The following is an 18,965-nucleotide window of genomic DNA, read 5'->3' on the forward strand; positions in this document are numbered from 1 at the left end:
CACCGAGACACAAGTCTGCCCTCCTGCTGCTGGGAGTCCTCCCAGAGCAGGAGGCAAGGACAAAGGGTTTCCTGCCAGGGGTGGTGCCAGCACCGTCCCAGACAGGGTTTTGTGTATTCTAGGTAGGCAGGGCTTTAGAGGAAGGTGACTGCAAGTGGCACCCCGGTGCTCACTGTGCATAGGCCGGCTTGAACCAGTTCCAGGGGCACACCAGACCCTGAGCTGGGAAAAGCCCGCCAAAGGAGAGGGGTGTAACCCCCCCCCTCCTGGTCCCACCCATAGGACAGGACTTAGTCGCGTGCCAGCCCCCTTTTTCAGGATAAAGGTAGGAGCAGGCCCCCTTCCAAATTAGATCAATCTTTGAATCCTGAACCGACCTTCTACACGAAGAACTCAAGACTCTTCTTAAGATTTTCTCCCTTGTGACTAAGGAGTAGTCACCCTGCAGCAGCAGGCACCAACCAAGCATCGCGGTTTGTTGCCAGTCTCTCCTTCGGATCAAGACTGCTCCAGCACGACGAGAACCGGCTTCCCTGGCACCTCTGACCTCTACCTACATCATCAGTTACGCTGAGATTCGTGGGTGTGACGAGACCTCGAGGGACCGGCCATCTTCAGAACTGCACGACGCTTGTCCAGCACGACCACCGAGTGACCCTCGACTGAGTGCTTTGGGGTCAGAGAAGCCCCGACCCTGAGCAGCTCCAGCACCGAAGTTCAGCCCCCCTGCATCCACGAGATCTGCGTGGGGCCCTTCTGCTCTTTGCTGCTCCCCGCGTTGTCCCGGTCACTTGCCCGTTGGCTAGTGACCCTCTGACGACGAACTTCGACGACAAACACCGCTGGTCTGGTTGCTCCAGACTGGCCCTTGCTCCCCTCCAACAGAGGAGCACCCTGGACCCACCTGGTCCACTCAAGACGCCATTTTAGGTCCACCGCGTGGGCCTTGCATTTGCCAAGACTTGTTGCCCCAATCCTGGGTCCAGCGACGTCGACAGCAAGTACCTTCGTGGGACAGCTCGCACCTCCATCCTGGTCGCCGACAACGCCTCCTGGTCCGAGAGACCGCAGAGCCCAGCAGCGCCCACTCACCTGGTGAGGTGACTTCGCCCGGTGCCATCCTGGTGCCCACTTAATCACTGGCTAGTGATTCAGAACTTGGTCCCCTCTGCTTTCAGGTCCTTCCTCTTCCCTGATCCAGGCTTGGATCTCCACGAACTTTTGGCCGCCTGCCAGCAACTCTTTCTTCAGGCTCCTGGTTCTTCAACGTGGGTTTCCGACGCAACTTCAACCCTATGCAGCCGCAGCCCCTGGGCTAGGTAAACGGAGTACTCCGGTGCTCCAGCATAGTCCAACACCCTAAGTGTTCGGATCCACTCTTGTTTTCGACCCACCTTGTCGGGTTCGCCCGAGAACAGTAACTTTGCAATTGCTAGCATCCGTAGACTTTTTCCCGCCTTACGCGTGAGAGTTCCCACTCTGCACACGACGTCCACAGGCCTCCTGCTCCTAACCTAAGTGTTTAGTATTGTAGGCCTAGCGATTCTAAAGTCTAGAAAAGTATTACTTACCTGCTAGTAATTTCGCATTCCATTTTCATAGTATATGGTTTTTCGTGCCCCTCGGGCATTTGTGTAAATTGTGCGACTTTCAGTGTTTCTTTAAGAGTTTTGTTGTGTGCTTAGCTCCCTGTCTCATAAAGAGCCAGGGTAGTCTTGTTATAAATAAATATACTTTATTTTTCATAACAACTTGTGTGGTGTCCTTTCACTTGGTGTTCAAGGGGTAATGTGATGGTAAAACAGCTGGCTTAACACGCCCTCTAGAGTCTTAGCCTTAGACTGCTCGTATCCATGCTACTAGGATAGCTGGTCTATAAGGTTGACTTACAACCAATCATCAATAAGGGTTGTTTGGACTGATACATAGTGATCACTAGAATAGTGAGCACTGCATATCAGGCCAACTTCTCACACGGTGCAGGTGCCCTCTACCCTCAACATGGCTGCCACTGACCCCTGCTACTGCAGCGTGGTCTTTTTAGGCGCACTCTAGTAGCCAGGAGCTGGCTGGAACTCTTAAACAATGTTGCGATGCCAGCCTGCCAGCCTGCCCATAGCTAGAATGAGGGAAGCTCCTGGAACCTTCTACAACAGGGGAGGTGACACCAACTGCCAACTGCCAACTGTTGCTATATAAGGAAAGGGAGGGAAACTTTCCAGTCAGTTGGGGCATCACTGACCTGGGGGACCCACGCAGGAGATTTAGGTGGTAGGGCCTAGTCAGGGACTTATGCCACTGAGAGTGACAGGGCTTAGGTGCTGCCTCTTAAGTTGAGTGAGGTGCCCTGAATTAACCCACTGATCTGGCCCGGGGAAAGGGGAACCCAGGGACCATCTACAGTGACCTGCAGAGGAATCCTGCCTGCAGCCCTCAACTCAACCCCCTTCAAGAAACTGCTATTTACAAGGGCGCCAAAACCATCAAGCGCCAAAAAGAAGACCTTCAAATTACCACAGGACTGCTGGGGGATCAACCAGGTACTGGACTGTGCTGCACCTGCGCCCCCTTTGTCCTGACCTGGGTCCCTGCGTTAACCTGCCACTGCTGAAGGAAATGTTTTACTCTTGCATAAGTAACTTTATCCTTATCTAATGAGATGATTGTTCTCTTGTAATGAGATGTTGTCTATGAATTGATTAATTATGCTTATTCGGAAAGTGTATTCCTGCCAAAGAGTTTTATGTAATGTTCACCCTTGCTTGGTGAGACTTTAATTGATTTTCCTACTGAACAGGTAACTTACCTGTTGACCTGTGGACTCTTACTACAGGATATGCTCATCCTTGCCTGATGAGCTGGTTGTCCATGCTAATTCTTTCATGAAATGTTCATTGCTACATGTTAAATTGGATATTGAACTGCTCCCTTTACTCCCCTCTGATGAAATGCTTTGATGACTAATTGATACTGTGATTTTCCACTCCTGACCCTTGATCTTAGATAAAAAGTTATCGTCTTTAATCAAAACTCACTGGAGTGGTGTCAGTCATTGCGTGCCTTTTATTGTCTCAGTGGTTGCGTGTGCTGTGTAGTCACTTAACACCTAAGCTTTCGGGTACCTACCTGCTCGTGCCAGGCTACCCCCGGGGAACTGGTGACCCCAGTTCCTGCATATGTATTTTCTCATTTCTCTCTAACCAACCTCTTTGCTATTTCTACTGCTTTGGTCAGTTTATAGTAATTGTCCTGTACATATACGGACATTGCGAGGAATAAAAAATGAACCTATACGTTAGATACAATGAAATTACTAGTGGTACATGTTTTTCTTGTCTACACTATCTGATCTCAACGCATAAGAAAAACATATGTGTCGAATATAAGTTGATCAATAAATAACAAGATTAGAGTATGTACCATATGAACACTATTTGTTTACAAATAATGTAAGCATCTAATATGAAACGAGTCAGACTAAATACGATATATGAGCTGCGTATGTAAATAATTGTAGATACAATGTAATTTTATGTAAATATTGACCTAGTCTCTCCTATTGATATTTGTAAATATATTAGCACCCTAACATTATGCGACCAATGTATATAATAATATATATATTTATATATACTCTTTTGTATTTTTTCTTTAGTGTATATTTTTGTATGTGCGAATGACGGTCACCTGATGAAGGCTGAATGCCGAAACCCGCGTAGTCAGAATCACCGCTTTGCCTACCACAAAAGAAAATTGACCGATTTAGTGTGATGTGTTAATGTTTTTTTCGTTTTTTTCATTTTGTATATATATGTGTTGCTCTATGCATGATGTTCAACTAAAATGATGAGTTAAAAACAAAAAAAGAAAAGTGATAAAATGTTTATGATAGATATCAGTATCAAAAAATAACAATAAAAAATGTTTTTCATATATAAAAAAAAATTGATTCCTTATATGTGATTTATGGTCGCAACATTTTGGTCTATTTGTCTGTAGAGGAGAGAGCAGGCAGCTAATAATTGAGTGTTTGCTAGATTTCTGAACTTTTCTAATGACACATGACCAAGTAGCCCATGCCACCCTGCTTGCCGCAGTACCACACGCCAGTGGTGTCGTCCATGACAACCTGCACTGGCTTACCTCTGATGGACGGCAGGTAGGCCTTCAGGGTCAGGCTATGGTCCGCAACTCCAACAGACTTATGTAGAGCTGGGTTTCCACAGGAGATCTGAGCCCTCTGATCTTCTTCTCCCCGGATCGCCCCAACGCAGTACTGACATACGAGTCGCCACCATTAGCTCTGGGGGGGGCAAGAAGAGGGGTCTGCTGCTGGTCCAATCGCGGTTGGTCAGCTACCACTGCAGATCTTGAGCGGTCTCCTCTATAAACTAAATAGACTCCAACGGGTTTTCTTGGTGTTGGGCAAACTGAAACTGCAGAGCCCGCATATGCTACCTGGAGTAGTCAACAAGCAGAATGCAGAGGCTAAGAAGCATCAGAACCACTCATTGTGTCCCAGGAACGCAGCAGAGACATCAGGATCATAGCCCTGAAGTCCAGAACTCGTGATTGTGAGAAGAACCTGAACTGCACCATATCCAAGATGAGAGCTCCTATGAGCTGAAGCCCCTGAGTAGATGAGAGGTACAACTTCAGCACATTGATCAAGAACCCCAACAATGTCAGGATGGTCTCAAATTTCTGGAGGTAGTCCCTGACTGAGGTGAGCTCGCCATCAACAGAAAGTTGTCAAGGAAGGGAAAAACTGATCCCACCAACCTCAGAAGGTGAGTGGCAACCACCGCTGTTACTTTTGTGAACACCCAAGGGGCGCTGATGATCCCGCAGGAGAGCCTGACAAATTGAAAATGATCCTTGTCTACCTTGAACCGTAAGTAATGTCTTTAAGACTCTGAGGTTCAAGGCCTTCATCCAATCGCCCACATCTAGGGAATACCGAAGCTAGGAATCTGTCCTTCTGCATAAAGGTATTCTGATCGGGCAAGGAACACTGGACGCATCAGGATCAATTGCGAAATCAGCCCCTCAAGTGGGGTTTGGGTGCGAGTTGCACCTTGAAGCTCTTGCGACTTCTCTTTCAATTGAGAGCGGCAGGATAGGATTGAGGTCTGCCTCATCTTCTGGTTTTTTTTTTCCGACCTGGATGTCTACTTACCTGAAGATTTCGACCACAAGGAAGACCCGTCTCTGGACTGGCCTTGAGAGCGGGAGAAGGTGTACGCCCCGGACTTAGAGCGGGACTTACTTAAGGCCTGTGACTTCTTTCAATGTTCAGAACCGTACACCTTCGCTTCACAGTCCCAGATCATCTCTGGGTGCATGACGGCCTCCTCATGACATAACTTAGTCTCTTTCCTCGAGACAAGACATCAAAGTCACACTGTGCGGGTCCATTACCAACATCCGATTTTGAGACTCATGCCATTGTTTGAACCCTGCAGTTTTAGGTGGGGGATTGTTCCCTGGCCCACTGAAGTGGAATTTGAAACTCATCAAAATCAGACAAAAACTGTAGTTTGGCTCTGGATCCGCCTTCAAAGGAGTGAAAAGAACAGGGGTTATGCTTGTAAGCAGCTCTGCTCGGTCGCTTCCATGGCAGATCGAAGCTAAAGTGGAGCTGCACGGTGCCACCTACCAGTACTACAGCAGCACTGCTAGGACAATTCCCAAAACCCATCTGGCGCCTGGGGACATTTTAAATGTGAGGAATCTGTGGTTAGAAGCATCCATCAGCAAAATACATGAACTCTGCAGACAATGTACACGCATGCAGTAAGGTTTATTCATACTAAACGAAAGCAAGTGACGACCAAAAGAAACATGCAGGAAACCGAGGGTTGTGCAACACATGCAGCAAGGAGATTTGTTGCAAAGAGAGAGAAAGAGGGCGACTTACAGGAAACCCATAATCGCCCAGACACCCGGTTTCCAGTCTTAGGCTCTCTTTTATAAATCCCATGGATGAGCAATAACATCTACATAGCATGACGTTCAAATAACTGAACCGCTGCATAGAAGTACCGCATAACAATAGTCTGAAAAGCCAGAGCCCAGGACTGCAGACATGGCTTACAGGTAGCAACATAAAGCCTTCTAACAAAGCATCCAGGAAAATACATCAATACAAGCACAGGCTGCAAAGCAGAGAGAAGCATTACTCAGTGAGAAGGTTTCCATGGCAGCATCCTCCAGCTGGTCCCAGACTGAGCCTTTATCCCTTCCTGAGCCAGCAGAGGCAGCATGAGAGAGACAGAGAAGGAGTGGGCACAATTGCGCATACAGGAAAGAAATTAGAATATAAGGCACAATAGAGGAGTGAGGAGGAGAGAGCAGAGGGAGAGAAGTGGGAAGAGGTGAGCACACCGTGAACAAGAGAAGACAAGAATGGAAAGGATCAAAAGAGGGAGGAGAGAGCAACAGGGAGCACGGACAAGGAGAGGCGGAATAAGAGGGACAGGAGGAGGCACAGAGGCAGCATGAAAGAAAGATGGAGATGAGGAATGAGGGAAAGCAAGTGCAGAAGTCAGAGGAGACCAGGAACAAGAAAAGGTGAGGGAGGAGAAAGAAGAGCACATAAGAGAAGAACATGCTTAGTGAGGAAGAGAATTGGGAGCAAATACAAATGAATAGGGAAAGAGAAGGGGAAGCAGAGAAGATAAGTAGAGGATGAATTAAGAAGAGTGAGAAACTACCATAGGGGAGTACAGGGCACCATGGGAGGGAACAAATAAGAGGGGAGAATGACAGGGGACAGGAGGATTGAGTGGCAGACAGAAATAAATACAAGAGACGAAGGATGATGAGAGCAGAAGGGAGGAAAAAAAGGAAGGAGTGGAAAAGGAGGGGTGTCAAGAGGATGTGAAGAGAGCGGTGTTATTTTAAAGCGAAAAAGCAAAAGCAAACTGTTTGGAATCCTTATCATTAATAGGAACAACCCTCCCTCCTTAGCACTGACCCTCAACCTTACTTGGTTCCCCCAGTCACACTCACAAATCTCCACAGACTACAATCACAAACCCACACTTCTCCCCACCCATCCTCAGACTCCAAGTCTTTCACAGTCAAACAGAATAACTACAACTTGTTCCATCTGAAAGAAACATCCCTCTGCTGCCTGCGCTACAATCCAGTAACCCTTCCTGCTGCAATTAGACCTACAATCCTTCTCGAAACTCACAGACCCAGCATCTTGTCTGTCTGGAACTACAGACCAACAAGGCATGCCCTCCAACCATGGATCAAACAGATCCCTAAAGCTTTCCCACATGGAAACCAAAGACTCACAACGCTCCACACTAGAGTCCTCGTCTTACATTCCTCCCTTGTTCAAACCACAAAGCAACCTTTCTCTTTCCCCAATACACCACACACAACTATCCCCTTTCAAAACATAAGCCTGCTGCCCTCCCCATCCACTCTGCAGGCTTCCTTTGATCAATTCACAAGGGATTTTAGGTCAATAAGCTCTCTAGTTTTCAAACTCAGGTCCTTCTGACTCATTTCAAAACACTTCCCATGGACAAAAACACAAATAAAATAACATATGGACCACATCACTGCACCACAAGAACTCTAATCTACCAAAACTGGTACATATAAGGGGATCCACTGTATCCGTCTATCTACCCAAGTTGGACTCTGGAGACCCTCTTGGACTGCAGCTGCCTTATTCTGTTGGTTGTTGTCCACGTAGGAAGGCCTGATGCAAGACCTTATGACATGCAAAGGGCCCCTCTGAGAAAGGCGGCATCGTTCTTACTCATAACAGAGGAAAAAAACTACGCAGACTTCATATGAAAAGAAGTCAAAATTCACTGCACGATTCCCGTCAACACTGTGCTGGTTGAATCTAGTCCCGGAAGCTCCTGAGGCAGCCTAAAAGCTTGAACACTACACAATTGTAGAAGACTTGCATCTGTCCTTTTAAAAGTGCGAATGCAGCTCTTCTAATGAATATTAAATAGGATGTCAGTCTACAATTATCTTACGTTTTAAGATGCTTGGAGCCATGACATGTGAGGTTGGAGCCTTCGGTTTGCTACCTATTAATTTTACAATTTATAGATCTGACTGAACTTCCAGTCGGGAGTTATGTTTTGCCTCTTTTTGTGTCAGAGTCTAATCCGCACCACTCCTGAGAGGAAGGCTTGCCCGCTCACCATCACTACCTAGCGTGGGGTGGATCAATGAAGGAAGGGAGAATGAATATGCTACTTACCAGTATGCATCTGTTCTTGGCATGTAGGGCTGCTAACATTCATATCTTAGCATTAGATCGCCGCCTAGTGTTGGGCTCGGATGATTGCACATTGTTGTCCTGGAAGAGTCTTCGAAGTATCCTGAGATAGGTGGCTCCTCCCCTGGACTACAGTGCGCATGGGCATCGGCTCCATCCCCAGATTGTTTTTCGCCATTGTGGCAGAAGATGGAGTGAAAAGTGTAAAAGATGTCCATGCTAATGAATAAATACAATAGTATATCTGCAGCTGCGACAGGCACCGGGGAGGAGGGCGGGCGATATGAATGTTAGCAGCCCTACATGCCAAGAACAGATGCATACTGGTAAGTAGCATATTCAGTTCGAGGCATGTGGGCTGCTAAATTCATATCTTAGCATAGAATACATAGCAGTCCCTCCATCAGCGGCGGTTGCCCGTGCCAGCTGCAGAAACCTGAAAAAGTGTCTTGAGAACAGCCTGTCCTACAGCTGCTTGCTGCTTGGAATGCACATCAACACAGTAGTGTTTTGTGAAGGTATGTGGTGTGACCCACGTGGCTGCTCTGCAAATATCCTCTAAAGGAATGTTCCCTAGGAAAGCCATGGATGCCCCCAGTTTGCGTGTGGAGTGCGCTCTGGGGGGTATTGTTAAAGTGCGCTTGGCTTTTTGATAACATATCTGGATGCACTTAACAATCCACCTGGCTATCCCTGCTTTGGAAATTGGGTTGCCTTTGTGTTGGGGTGCGAAGGCAACAAAGAGTTGTTTTGTCTTTCTAAAGGGTTGTGTTCTGTCTATGTAGTACATCAACGCCCTCCGTACATCTAAGGTATGGAGCATTCTTTCCGCCACCGTTTGCGGGTTTTGAAAGAATGCTGGTAAGTCAATAGTTTGGTTTAGATGAAACTGTGACACCACCTTCGGAAGGAATTTGGGGTTAGTGCGTAGCACTACCCTATTTGAATGGATTTGAATGAATGGCTCTTGGATTGTGAGCGCCTGCAGCTCACTGACACGCCTCAGAGACGTAATAGCCACAAGGAAAGCTACTTTCCACGTAAGGAACTGGAGTTCACACGAGTGCAGGGGCTCAAATGGCGGTCCCATCAGTCTGGTGAGAACGACATTGAGGTTCCACACCGGAGCTGGCGGTGTCCTTGGGGGAATGACTCGTTTCAGACCTTCAAGGAAGGCTTTAATGGCAGGCACCCTGAAGACAGAGAGGTGCTGCCTGTTCTGGAGATAAGCCGCTATGGCGGATAGATGTATCCTAATGGAAGTGTACGCTAGATTGCACTTGTAAAGATGCAACAGATAGCAGATGATGTTGGGGATAGATGCATCTAGCGGGTCGATGTCATTGGCCGTACAGTAAATGACAAAACGCTTCCACTTTGCAGCATAGCATGCTCTAGTAGTTGGTTTCCTCGCCTCCTTGATGATGTGCATGCACTCCGGAGGTAGGTTAAGGTATCCAAACTCTAGGACTTCAGGAGCCAGATCGCCAGGTTGAGCTGTTGTGGATCTGGATGCTGAATGTCTCCATGGTTCTGCGTCAAAAGACTGGGCGTGAGGCGCAGCCTTTGATGCGGCACCACTGAGAGTTCGAGGAACGTGGTGTACCAAGCTTGGCGCGCCCACGTTGGAGCAACCAGGATGAGAGTCATCTCGTGCTGCCTTAGCTTTCTTGCGACCAGCGGTATTAGAGGGGCTGGCGGAAAAGCGTACGCAAATTTGCCTGACCAGTTCATCCATATCGCATTCCCCTGCGACAGTGGGTGAGGGAACCTGGCGGCAAAGAGTTGGCATTTTGCGTTCTCTGCTGTGGCAAACAGGTCTATCTCCGGATGACCCCACTGCTGGAAGTACGGGTGGAGAACAGACGGGTGTATCTCCCACTCGTGCATTTGATGGCTGTATCTGCTGAGCAGATCCGCCATCTGATTGTCCTTTCCTGGGAGGTGTTCTGCCATGAGGAAAATGTTCCTCTGAATGGCCCACTTCCACATGCTCTGAGCCAGATGAGACAGCTGTGGCGAGTGGGTGCCTCCCTGCTTTTGAATGTAGTACATCGCGGTCATGTTGTCCGTCCGGACTAGCACGACTTTGTTGCACAGATGTACAATGAAGGACTTGAGCGCCATGAAGATTGCCATCAGTTCCAGATAGTTGATGTGCATCTTTTGTTGCTGCGTCGTCCATAGTCCCTGCACTGTGTAAGTGAGCAGATGAGCTCCCCATCCCTGGAGAGATGCGTCCGTTGTCAGGATAATCTGCGGCACAGGCTCTTGGAACAGTCGGCCCTTGCAAAGGTTGTGTGGAGTCCACCAATGCAGAGAGTCGTATGCCCGACTGGTAACCAACACTAGGTCTGTCAATTGCCCACGAGCCTGTGTCCACTGATTCGCTAAGCACTCCTGGAGCGGGCGCATGTGTAGCCGTGCGTGAGGGACTATGAAGATGCAGGAGGCCATCATGCCTATCAACTGCATGAACACTCTCGCTGGAAGCGAGTGTTGCGGCCTGAACTTTTGGATCAGAGCCTGCATGCTGTCTATCCTGACCTGGTTTGGCTGAGCCATGGCCGTCAGGGTATTGATCGTCGCGCCTAGAAACTGCCGGACATGCGCCGGCTGAAGATGCGATTTTGGGTAGTTCAGGGAGAAACCCAGATCGTGAAGAAGGTGAATTGTAGTCGACATGTCTGCGGCGCACTGGTGCTCTGACTTGGCTTGCACGAGCCAGTCGTCCAGGTAGGGGTAGACATGGATGTTCTGCCTCCTGAGGTGCGCCGCTACTGTCGCCAGACACTTTGTGAACACACTCGGGGCTGTTGTGACTCCGAAGGGTAGGACTTTGAACTGGTAGTGCCTGCCTTGAATAGTGAACCTGAGGTATTTCCTGTGTGACGGGTGTAGTGGAATGTGGAAATAAGCATCCTTGAGGTCTAAGGTTGCTAAGAAGTCTCCTTGGTTTAGCAAGGGAAGAATCTGTTGCAGTGTAAGCATGTGGAAATGTTCCGATAGTATGTACAGGTTGAGGGGACGTAGATCGAGAATGGGCCTGAGAGAACCGTCCTTCTTTGGAATAAGGAAGTACAGGGAATATACCCCTGTGCCTTCCTCCCCCACCGGCACGAGCTCGATTGCTCCCTTTTGCAGCATCACCACTACCTCCTGCTGCAATAAGAGCAAGTGCTCTGCGGACATAGGCCGTTGCCTTGGCTGGATGTTGGGTGGAGTGGACTTTAACTCTAGGCAATAACCATACTGGATTAGTTGTCGCACCCACCTGTCTGTGGTGATGTTTCTCCAGACGGGCAGGAACCGCTGCAGTCTCCCCCCGACAGGTGTTAGGTGGTCGGGGGGCAGTGACAGAGAGTCACTGTTTGTTGGGAGTAGAGGTGCGGGAGCTGTTGTTTCCTCTGCCGCGACCTCTGTTGCTGTTATTCCTGTAACCTCCCTTGTTCTGTTTAGTGAACGAGGATTGTGTCCCACCTTTTGTGAACTGGGATTGTTGACCCAATTGTCCTCTGGTGACTCCACGTGCACTTGAGCGACGAAAATTGCCGCCACGAAACTGCTGTGACTGTAGGGCCCCCATAGACTTAGCAGTGTCTGTGTCTTTCTTTATTTTCTCTAGGGTGGTGTCAACATCCGGACCAAACAGACTATCAGGATTGACTGGCTGATTAAGAATTGTCGTCTGAATATCCGGTTTAAACCCTGAGATGCGGAGCCACGCTTGTCGTCTCAGCATAACGCTAGTGTTGATAGCCCTAGCAGCTGTGTCCGCAGCATCAAGTGCACACTTGATGGCTGCGTTTGAGATTAGCTTCCCTTCCTCGATAAGCATTTTTGTGCCCTCTTGGAACTGTGGAGGCAGGTGTTGTACGATCTGTTCTAGGGTGTCATAGTGCGCCCTATCATAACGCGCCAAGAGCGCCTGTGTATTGGCAATGCGCCAGAAGTTTGATGCCTGTGCAGCTACTCTTTTGCCCCCTGCCTCTAGCACTTTGGATTCCTTATCCGGGGGAGGAGCTTCACCCGTAGTCTGGGAGTTGGCACGTTTCCTGGCATTGGCGACCACAAGAGAGTCCAATGGCAATTGTCCCCGAATGTATGCGGGGTCCGCAGGTGCAGGTCTGTACTTTTTTTCAATGCGAGGGTTGACCACTCTCGCTCTCGTAGGCTCCTTAAATATGTCCCCAGCATGCTTGAGGACTCCTTTAAGCATAGGCAGTGTCTTTACTGTCCTTTCAGAGACCGAAAAAGTGTCGAAAAGGAAGTCTTCCTCCACAGGGTCGGCATGCATGTCCACATCGTGATTGGCTGCCGCCCTTTCGAGTAGGGCATGAAAACCTGCTGAATCCTCAGTCGGGGATGCCCGTGCATTAAAAGGCTGCGGGTCCTGCCCCGCACCTTGGGTGTTCTGGTCACCAGTGTCATCAAATGAATCCGGTTGCACATCAGGTTCATTGATTGGGAAATTGTACTGGTCGTCCTCATCATACCCCTCACCCGCAGAGTGTTCCGGGGAGGGAGTAGGGCTCCGTCTCGGAGGAGGCTGGATTGGTTCCGTGAGGCCTGAGGCGTCAAGGGGCACCCTTTTCTTCTTTAGTGGAATGACATAGGGGTCCACTGGCTCCGAAGTTATTTTCCTCTTATAGAGGGTCAGTTTGCCTGTGTCAGCGTCGATGAAATGCGCCGAATCGTCCTCGGATTCGAGCACCTGACGTGGAAGTGGGCCAGTCGGTGAAGAAACCACCTGTTTCGGTGCCGATTTGGTTGAAAATGCCTTGGGCGCCTCCTTCGGCGGCAAAATAAAGAGAAGTTTCCCAGACGGCTTCTCTGGAGTGTCTTTTCGCGGCTGCGTTGATGGTATCGGAGCCGACGGGGCAAAGGCCTTTTCCCTGATCCTCTTCAGTGAGTCGGCAATGGGGGACGGCACACTCACAGTTTGTGTCGGCGCCGACGAGGATGGTCTGATTTTCCCCTCGGATCCGACGTCCTTGTGGGCCTTGTGCGTCTTGGGCGCGGATCCCGTCTGTACCGCCTCCGATTCCTGCGTTCGGGGCACAGACTTCTTTCCGTGTGCCTGCGTAGCCTCCTTGGAGCCGACTTTGGCGGGTTTTGACGGCGTCGGAGCCGCTGTCCCGTGCCGACCATCTTTCTTGGAGGACCCCTCCTCTGGCGTCGGTTTCGATTTCGCAGCATCGGAATCGACGGACTTCCTCGACTTCTGCGGACCGGAGGTCGACGGAGTCGATGGGGTAGCAGGCGCCGTCGGTTTCACCGGCACGGCAGCCATCTTAGGGACACTCGAGTCCTTAACTTTCAGTTTCGATTTCGGGTCGGCCATTTTAGGTGTTGTCGATCCCGATGGTTTCGGTTTCGGTTTCGAAACAGTCTGCCCAGCAAGTAAGTCCGTGGCCGGGCCCGAAGGCGGGGCTGTGGCTTGCGGCAACGGGTCTTGGGTAAGGCCGACAGGCGATCCCGTGTCCCGGTCGGTATCCTCGTAACCTTCGGGGCAGAGCTCGTCCGCTGAGCTATCCGCCGCGGCCCCATAAATCTCATCGTCGTCTCCTACCTCGTCGACGTATTCAAGGCCTGGACCCGCGACTCCGTCGTCGTCTCCCGGATCCGCCTCGACCTCCGTCCCGGGTGGGGAGATTTGGAGATGATGACCCTGGTCGTCGTCGTCTTGGTCGCCGAAGATGTTCTCCGGATCCGGTGCCGCTTGTTTAGCTTCCATGCGCACCGCGCGCCGAAGCTTGAGAGTCTTTTTCGATCGGAACTGTGCACAGGCCTTGCACTTTCCGTCGTCGTGGTCAGGCGAAAGGCATTTGTTACACACGGGGTGTAGATCGATGTGTGGGTACTTGGACCCACAGAGCGGGCAGTACTTAAACGGGCTCCGCTCCATGTCCGAAAAGGCTTGCAGTCGTGTCGCGATGAGAAGGCCTCAAAGTTCCGAGAGCGAAGAAAACTCCGCTTATTCCGGCTCCAAGAGATGGAAGACTCGAGACCGTGCGCAGACAATACCGACGCAAGAAAATCGAGGCCTTTTGGCCGCTAAAAGTTAGTTTTACTTGGTTCCGACAGTAAGACGTCGAGACCACATCCGAACCCAATGGCGGAAAAAAACAATCTGGGGATGGAGCCGATGCCCATGCGCACTGTAGTCCAGGGGAGGAGCCACCTATCTCAGGATACTTCGAAGACTCTTCCAGGACAACAATGTGCAATCATCCGAGCCCAACACTAGGCGGCGATCTAATGCTAAGATATGAATTTAGCAGCCCACATGCCTCGAACCTTGGCTATCCAACTGGAACACAGCAGTATTGGTGGCTCGAAGGATCTCTGTGGTGAACAGCAACAGCGATCGTGGACCCTGCCCATTAACTTCCCCTGACTGACCTAGGACCCAAAGAACAAGCAGCCCACAGAGACGGCAGCTTTGGAAAATAACCTGCAGTCAACCGCACAAAGACCCAACTTCAAAATCTATCCGCACTGATGAAATATTTATTGCATGACAGAAACCCAATGAGCTCTCTACTGCACGGCCCTGCCGTATGGAGAAGGAAAGGCTACAAAAGGATTCGGATTTTAATAATATTTATTAAAGACCATCAGCCTCAGAATGCAAAATAACTGAAAATCACTTTACAGTCAGTAAAATAACCTATGATACAGAGGCAAATCTAAGCCCTGCAACCTGCACTCCAAGACAGCATAACCCCCACTCCAAGCATCGCCCAACTCCGCACTCCAAACATCGCCCAACCCCGCACTCCAAGCATCGCCCAACCCCGCACTCCAAGCATCGCCCAACCCCGCACTCCAAGCATCGCCCAACCCCGCACTCCAAGCATCGCCCAACCCCGCACTCCAAGCATCGCCCAACCCCGCACTCCAAGCATCGCCCAACCCCGCACTCCAAGCATCGCGCAACCCCGCACTCCAAGCATCGCGCAACCCCGCACTCCAAGCATCGCGCAACCCCGCACTCCAAGCATCGCGCAACCCCGCACTCCAAGCATCGCGCAACCCCGCACTCCAAGCATCGCGCAACCCCGCACTCCAAGCATCGCGCAACCCCGCACTCCAAGCATCGCGCAACCCCGCACTCCAAGCATCGCGCAACCCCGCACTCCAAAGACCTCAACAGATCATGATTTCCTTCACTTCAAAGTCCAGGTCACCCTGCACTTCAAAGACTTCTCAATCATGCACTTCAAAGATCTTACAAAGGTGTTTTTCAAAAACATCTTGCAACCTGTACTTCAAAGACCTTGTAACCCTTCCTTGGGACACTGAATTCTTGTCCCAAATCACCAAACATGTAACCCCCCCACACAGCAATCAGAACACATTACAACCCCCTCTAATTACCAAAGTCGCTGCTGCCTATCAGCAATAGGACACAATTTTACATGAAGCACATTTCTCACCTAGGAGCCCTTCATAGAGGTAAACGCGTTGGCTTGTGTCTTCTGGCACCCGCAGAGGACTGCTGCCTTTCGGCTCCTTAATCACAGGCTTTAAGGTCTGGGGTTTGCCCTGAAACAACAGAAAGGGACGTTGGCATCCATGAAGAGAAAGGAGGATTGAAGGATGAGGGTGAGGCCTCAGATAGAAGAGATGGAGACCCAGAAGAGTGGTGAAAAGGATGACTGCACTGCAACAGAAAGAGGACGGAGGGTCAACAGCTGGATTGATGATGGTCCCAGGCCACCACTCCCCCATGACTCCGTCCCAGCACCAATGGCTCTGCGGCCCTCTAGATCACCCTTCGCAGGGTCTTCAGTCACTCGGAGCAGGTGCTCCACTCCAAACCCACCCGTTCAAGCGGACGCCCCTCACTGAAGACTTACGAAGATAGATCCGCTCACAGAGTTCATCTCGATCTCGCTGTCCGACACGGTGCCTCGGGACCCGGACAGATTTCCACCAACAGACCCTCCCAGATGATCACCAGCGTTACTGCTGAGGTCACTGTCCGCTCCCATGGTCTCGCCAGAGCTGTTGCTCACCTAGCAGACAAATACAGGAGGGGGTCACAAGGACAAAAGTCACCAAGATGATCAACAAGCAAACAACTTTGCATTAAAACTGTAAAGAGAGATTATTGGGCATTCTATATAAATCTGTGCAGGTCCGACCTCGGAATCGCCATACAGCAATAAGCTCACGTCATAAGCTGCCCTGCATTGGGAAGTCCGCTGTACACATGGATTTCTGCATTTCAAGGTTTCTCTTTCTTAGAGCCCTTGCTCTTTCCAGGCGCCAGAGGGCTACATTGCTCTCCCAAAAGAGCACTGGTATTTGCTCAACTGGGTGCACATAAATGTGACGTCTGCCATAGTCAAGTCGGAGCTAGGTAAGTTGAGTGTCAGACTTTGCAACAGCAACCCTAGAAGAGGAGCGTTTCGGTAAATAGTCCGCTCCTTCATAATCAACCCTCCCTCCAGAGTATGGTTTTCTAGTGCTTGGTCCTGTACAACATGGCTGTGCACACAACAATGGCAGACTCTCCCGACGATCATGACGCGACAACACCTCCTCAAAAAGCTATCACTGCCATCAGGGATGTCAGCCGGTGTCTGCTCAAAAGGGAATCTGACTTTGGAAGGCGTATCTGCTGGTTTTTGGGAAAGAGCGCAGAATCAGTACTGAAGCTCTGTTGCCAGGACAACAGCCTCCTCCTGCATACAGGGATTCTTGAAGAGGACCACAACACGACCAAAACACATGCATGAGCCGCCAACCCCTGAGCTACAGTGGGGACTTTGCGGGAAGAGGTGTCCCGTGGACGACCACAGGGCCCAAGATCAACATACTAACAGTCTTTGTCAAACCTAGACACAACGATGTAAACGTTGACCATCCCCCACACAGCACTAACTGAGCTTGTTAGCCAGGGCTATGCTGCGGAGGCAGCCTGTGCTGGGCTTGAGGCCTGAAGGACCCTACGGCATCAATGATGATAAGACAATTCCTGTACGCCCTTGGCAGTGCAAACTGAAATTCACTCAGTGTGGCTATTCCAGAGCACAGGCCCCTGGGCCATCGGTCCACACCACTGTTCATGTCTGGGAGGCAGAAAGCTCTGTCTCAATTCTTCTTTTGAGGTAACCGTTTAAAAAAAAGAAAGGTTTATAAAAGATATATAACTGGCCAACACGTACTTCTTACCTTCCAGAGGGATTAGAAACTACCTCCAGTAACAGACAATTCAGGTCTTACAAAATTCATTTAATGCAAATACTATTGATTTCTGTTCCTTCTTTATGCCTTGAAAATTTAGGGCTCCTACCATCCACTAAACAAATTAATGTTTTATTTGGCTTTGAGAAAGTTAAGTAGTCACAGATCACCAGAGTGAAACACGTGTCGGCTAAACTGCACATCTTGAATTTAAGCCACTTCTGCAGGGAAAACATGAAAGATATAGATGGCTACTTATACAACCAAGAAAAATCAGAAAACACAAAACGAAACTGAAAAAGAATGAATTATTACTGCTTCATTCAAATTATTGGGAATAGTTTAACACTATTCAACATGGATATGCTGTGTGGGCAGGAGGGTTTCTCTCTGTGGGATTTGCTGAAAGCAACCGGATATACATTGAAAATAATCAAAGGAGTTAATGTAAACAAATGACAAAAATAGTTACAACACCCAAACAAGCCATAACAGATCATTACACAGACTTGCATGCTGGGATTCTACTGATTAACGTGCAATGAAACAAAACAAAGGTAAAACAGGTTGATATGAGCACATGTTGAGAGTGCAGTTTAAGACATCAGCAGATGCCTTTGTATGTATGAAGTAATCCTGCACACAGCGCGAACACATGCTCTGCGGGAAACTGGAGCAACATGCAGTGTGTGCTTGTAGAGTCACAAGCATGTGTTCATGCAGGGCATCTACAGGAGAACATGCATGAAGGATAAGAGGCCCGCTTGGCCCTGCCCTACCACTGTGCTGACTTCAGACTCCTGGCTCGTGCTCCGGATGAGGACAGGAGGCCCAATGCTGGCCGCAGAGTCCAGGTCATTCTTCTGGATCCAAGACAGACACATATTAGAAGCCAGCACTAGCTGGAAGCCTCAAGCTGGACAGACTGACATTCAGACATCACACAAGAGATTGCACTGTAGCAGCAGCTGGGAGCCTCAAGCTGGACAGACTGACATTCAGACATCACACAAGAGATTGCACTGTAGCAGCAGCTGGAAGCCTCAGGCTGGACAGACTGACATTCAGACATCAGAAGATAAAGAATGCTCCCAGCACAAGAGACTGCACTGTAGCAGCAGCTGGAAGCCTCAGGCTGGACAGACTGACATTCAGACATCAGAAGATAAAGAATGCTCCCAGCACAAGAGACTGCACTGTAGCAGCAGCTGGAAGCCTCAGGCTGGACAGACTCACATTCAGACATCAGAAGATAAAGAATGCTCCCAGCACAAGAGACTGCACTGTAGCAGCAGCTGGAAGCCTCAAGCTGGACAGACTGACATTCAGACATCAGAAGATAAAGAATGCTCCCAGCACAAGAGCTTGCACTGGAGCAGCAGCTGGAAGCCTCAAGCTGGACAGACTGACATTCAGACATCACACAAGAGATTGCACTGTAGCAGCAGCTGGGAGCCTCAAGCTGGACAGACTGACATTCAGACATTAGAAGATAAAGAATGCTCCC

The 18,965-nt window shown here is 49.6% G+C and overlaps 1 protein-coding gene across 11 annotated transcripts in view; it reads right to left on the reverse strand.

The window, feature by feature from the left end:
* MADD (MAP kinase activating death domain) overlaps window positions 1-18,965 on the reverse strand; it is an 853,817-nt gene that overhangs the window by 457,586 nt on the left and 377,266 nt on the right. For 5 of the 11 annotated variants that reach the window (XM_078684455.1, XM_078684460.1, XM_078684454.1 and 2 more), the window contains 3 exons: window positions 18,238-18,321; window positions 16,126-16,284; window positions 15,703-15,811 (listed from right to left, as the gene is read on the reverse strand). In XM_078684455.1, the coding sequence (XP_078540581.1) occupies window positions 15,703-15,811; window positions 16,126-16,284; window positions 18,238-18,321 (352 nt within the window). Of the gene's footprint in view, window positions 1-6,182; window positions 6,246-15,702; window positions 15,812-16,125; window positions 16,285-18,237; window positions 18,322-18,965 lie in introns of all 11 variants that reach the window. The other 6 variants (XM_078684462.1, XM_078684461.1, XM_078684456.1 and 3 more) reach the window with 3 other exon arrangements.

The sequence above is a fragment of the Lissotriton helveticus genome, chromosome 3_2 (genome assembly GCF_964261635.1).
Source record: "Lissotriton helveticus chromosome 3_2, aLisHel1.1, whole genome shotgun sequence".
Classification (NCBI taxonomy): domain Eukaryota; kingdom Metazoa; phylum Chordata; class Amphibia; order Caudata; family Salamandridae; genus Lissotriton; species Lissotriton helveticus.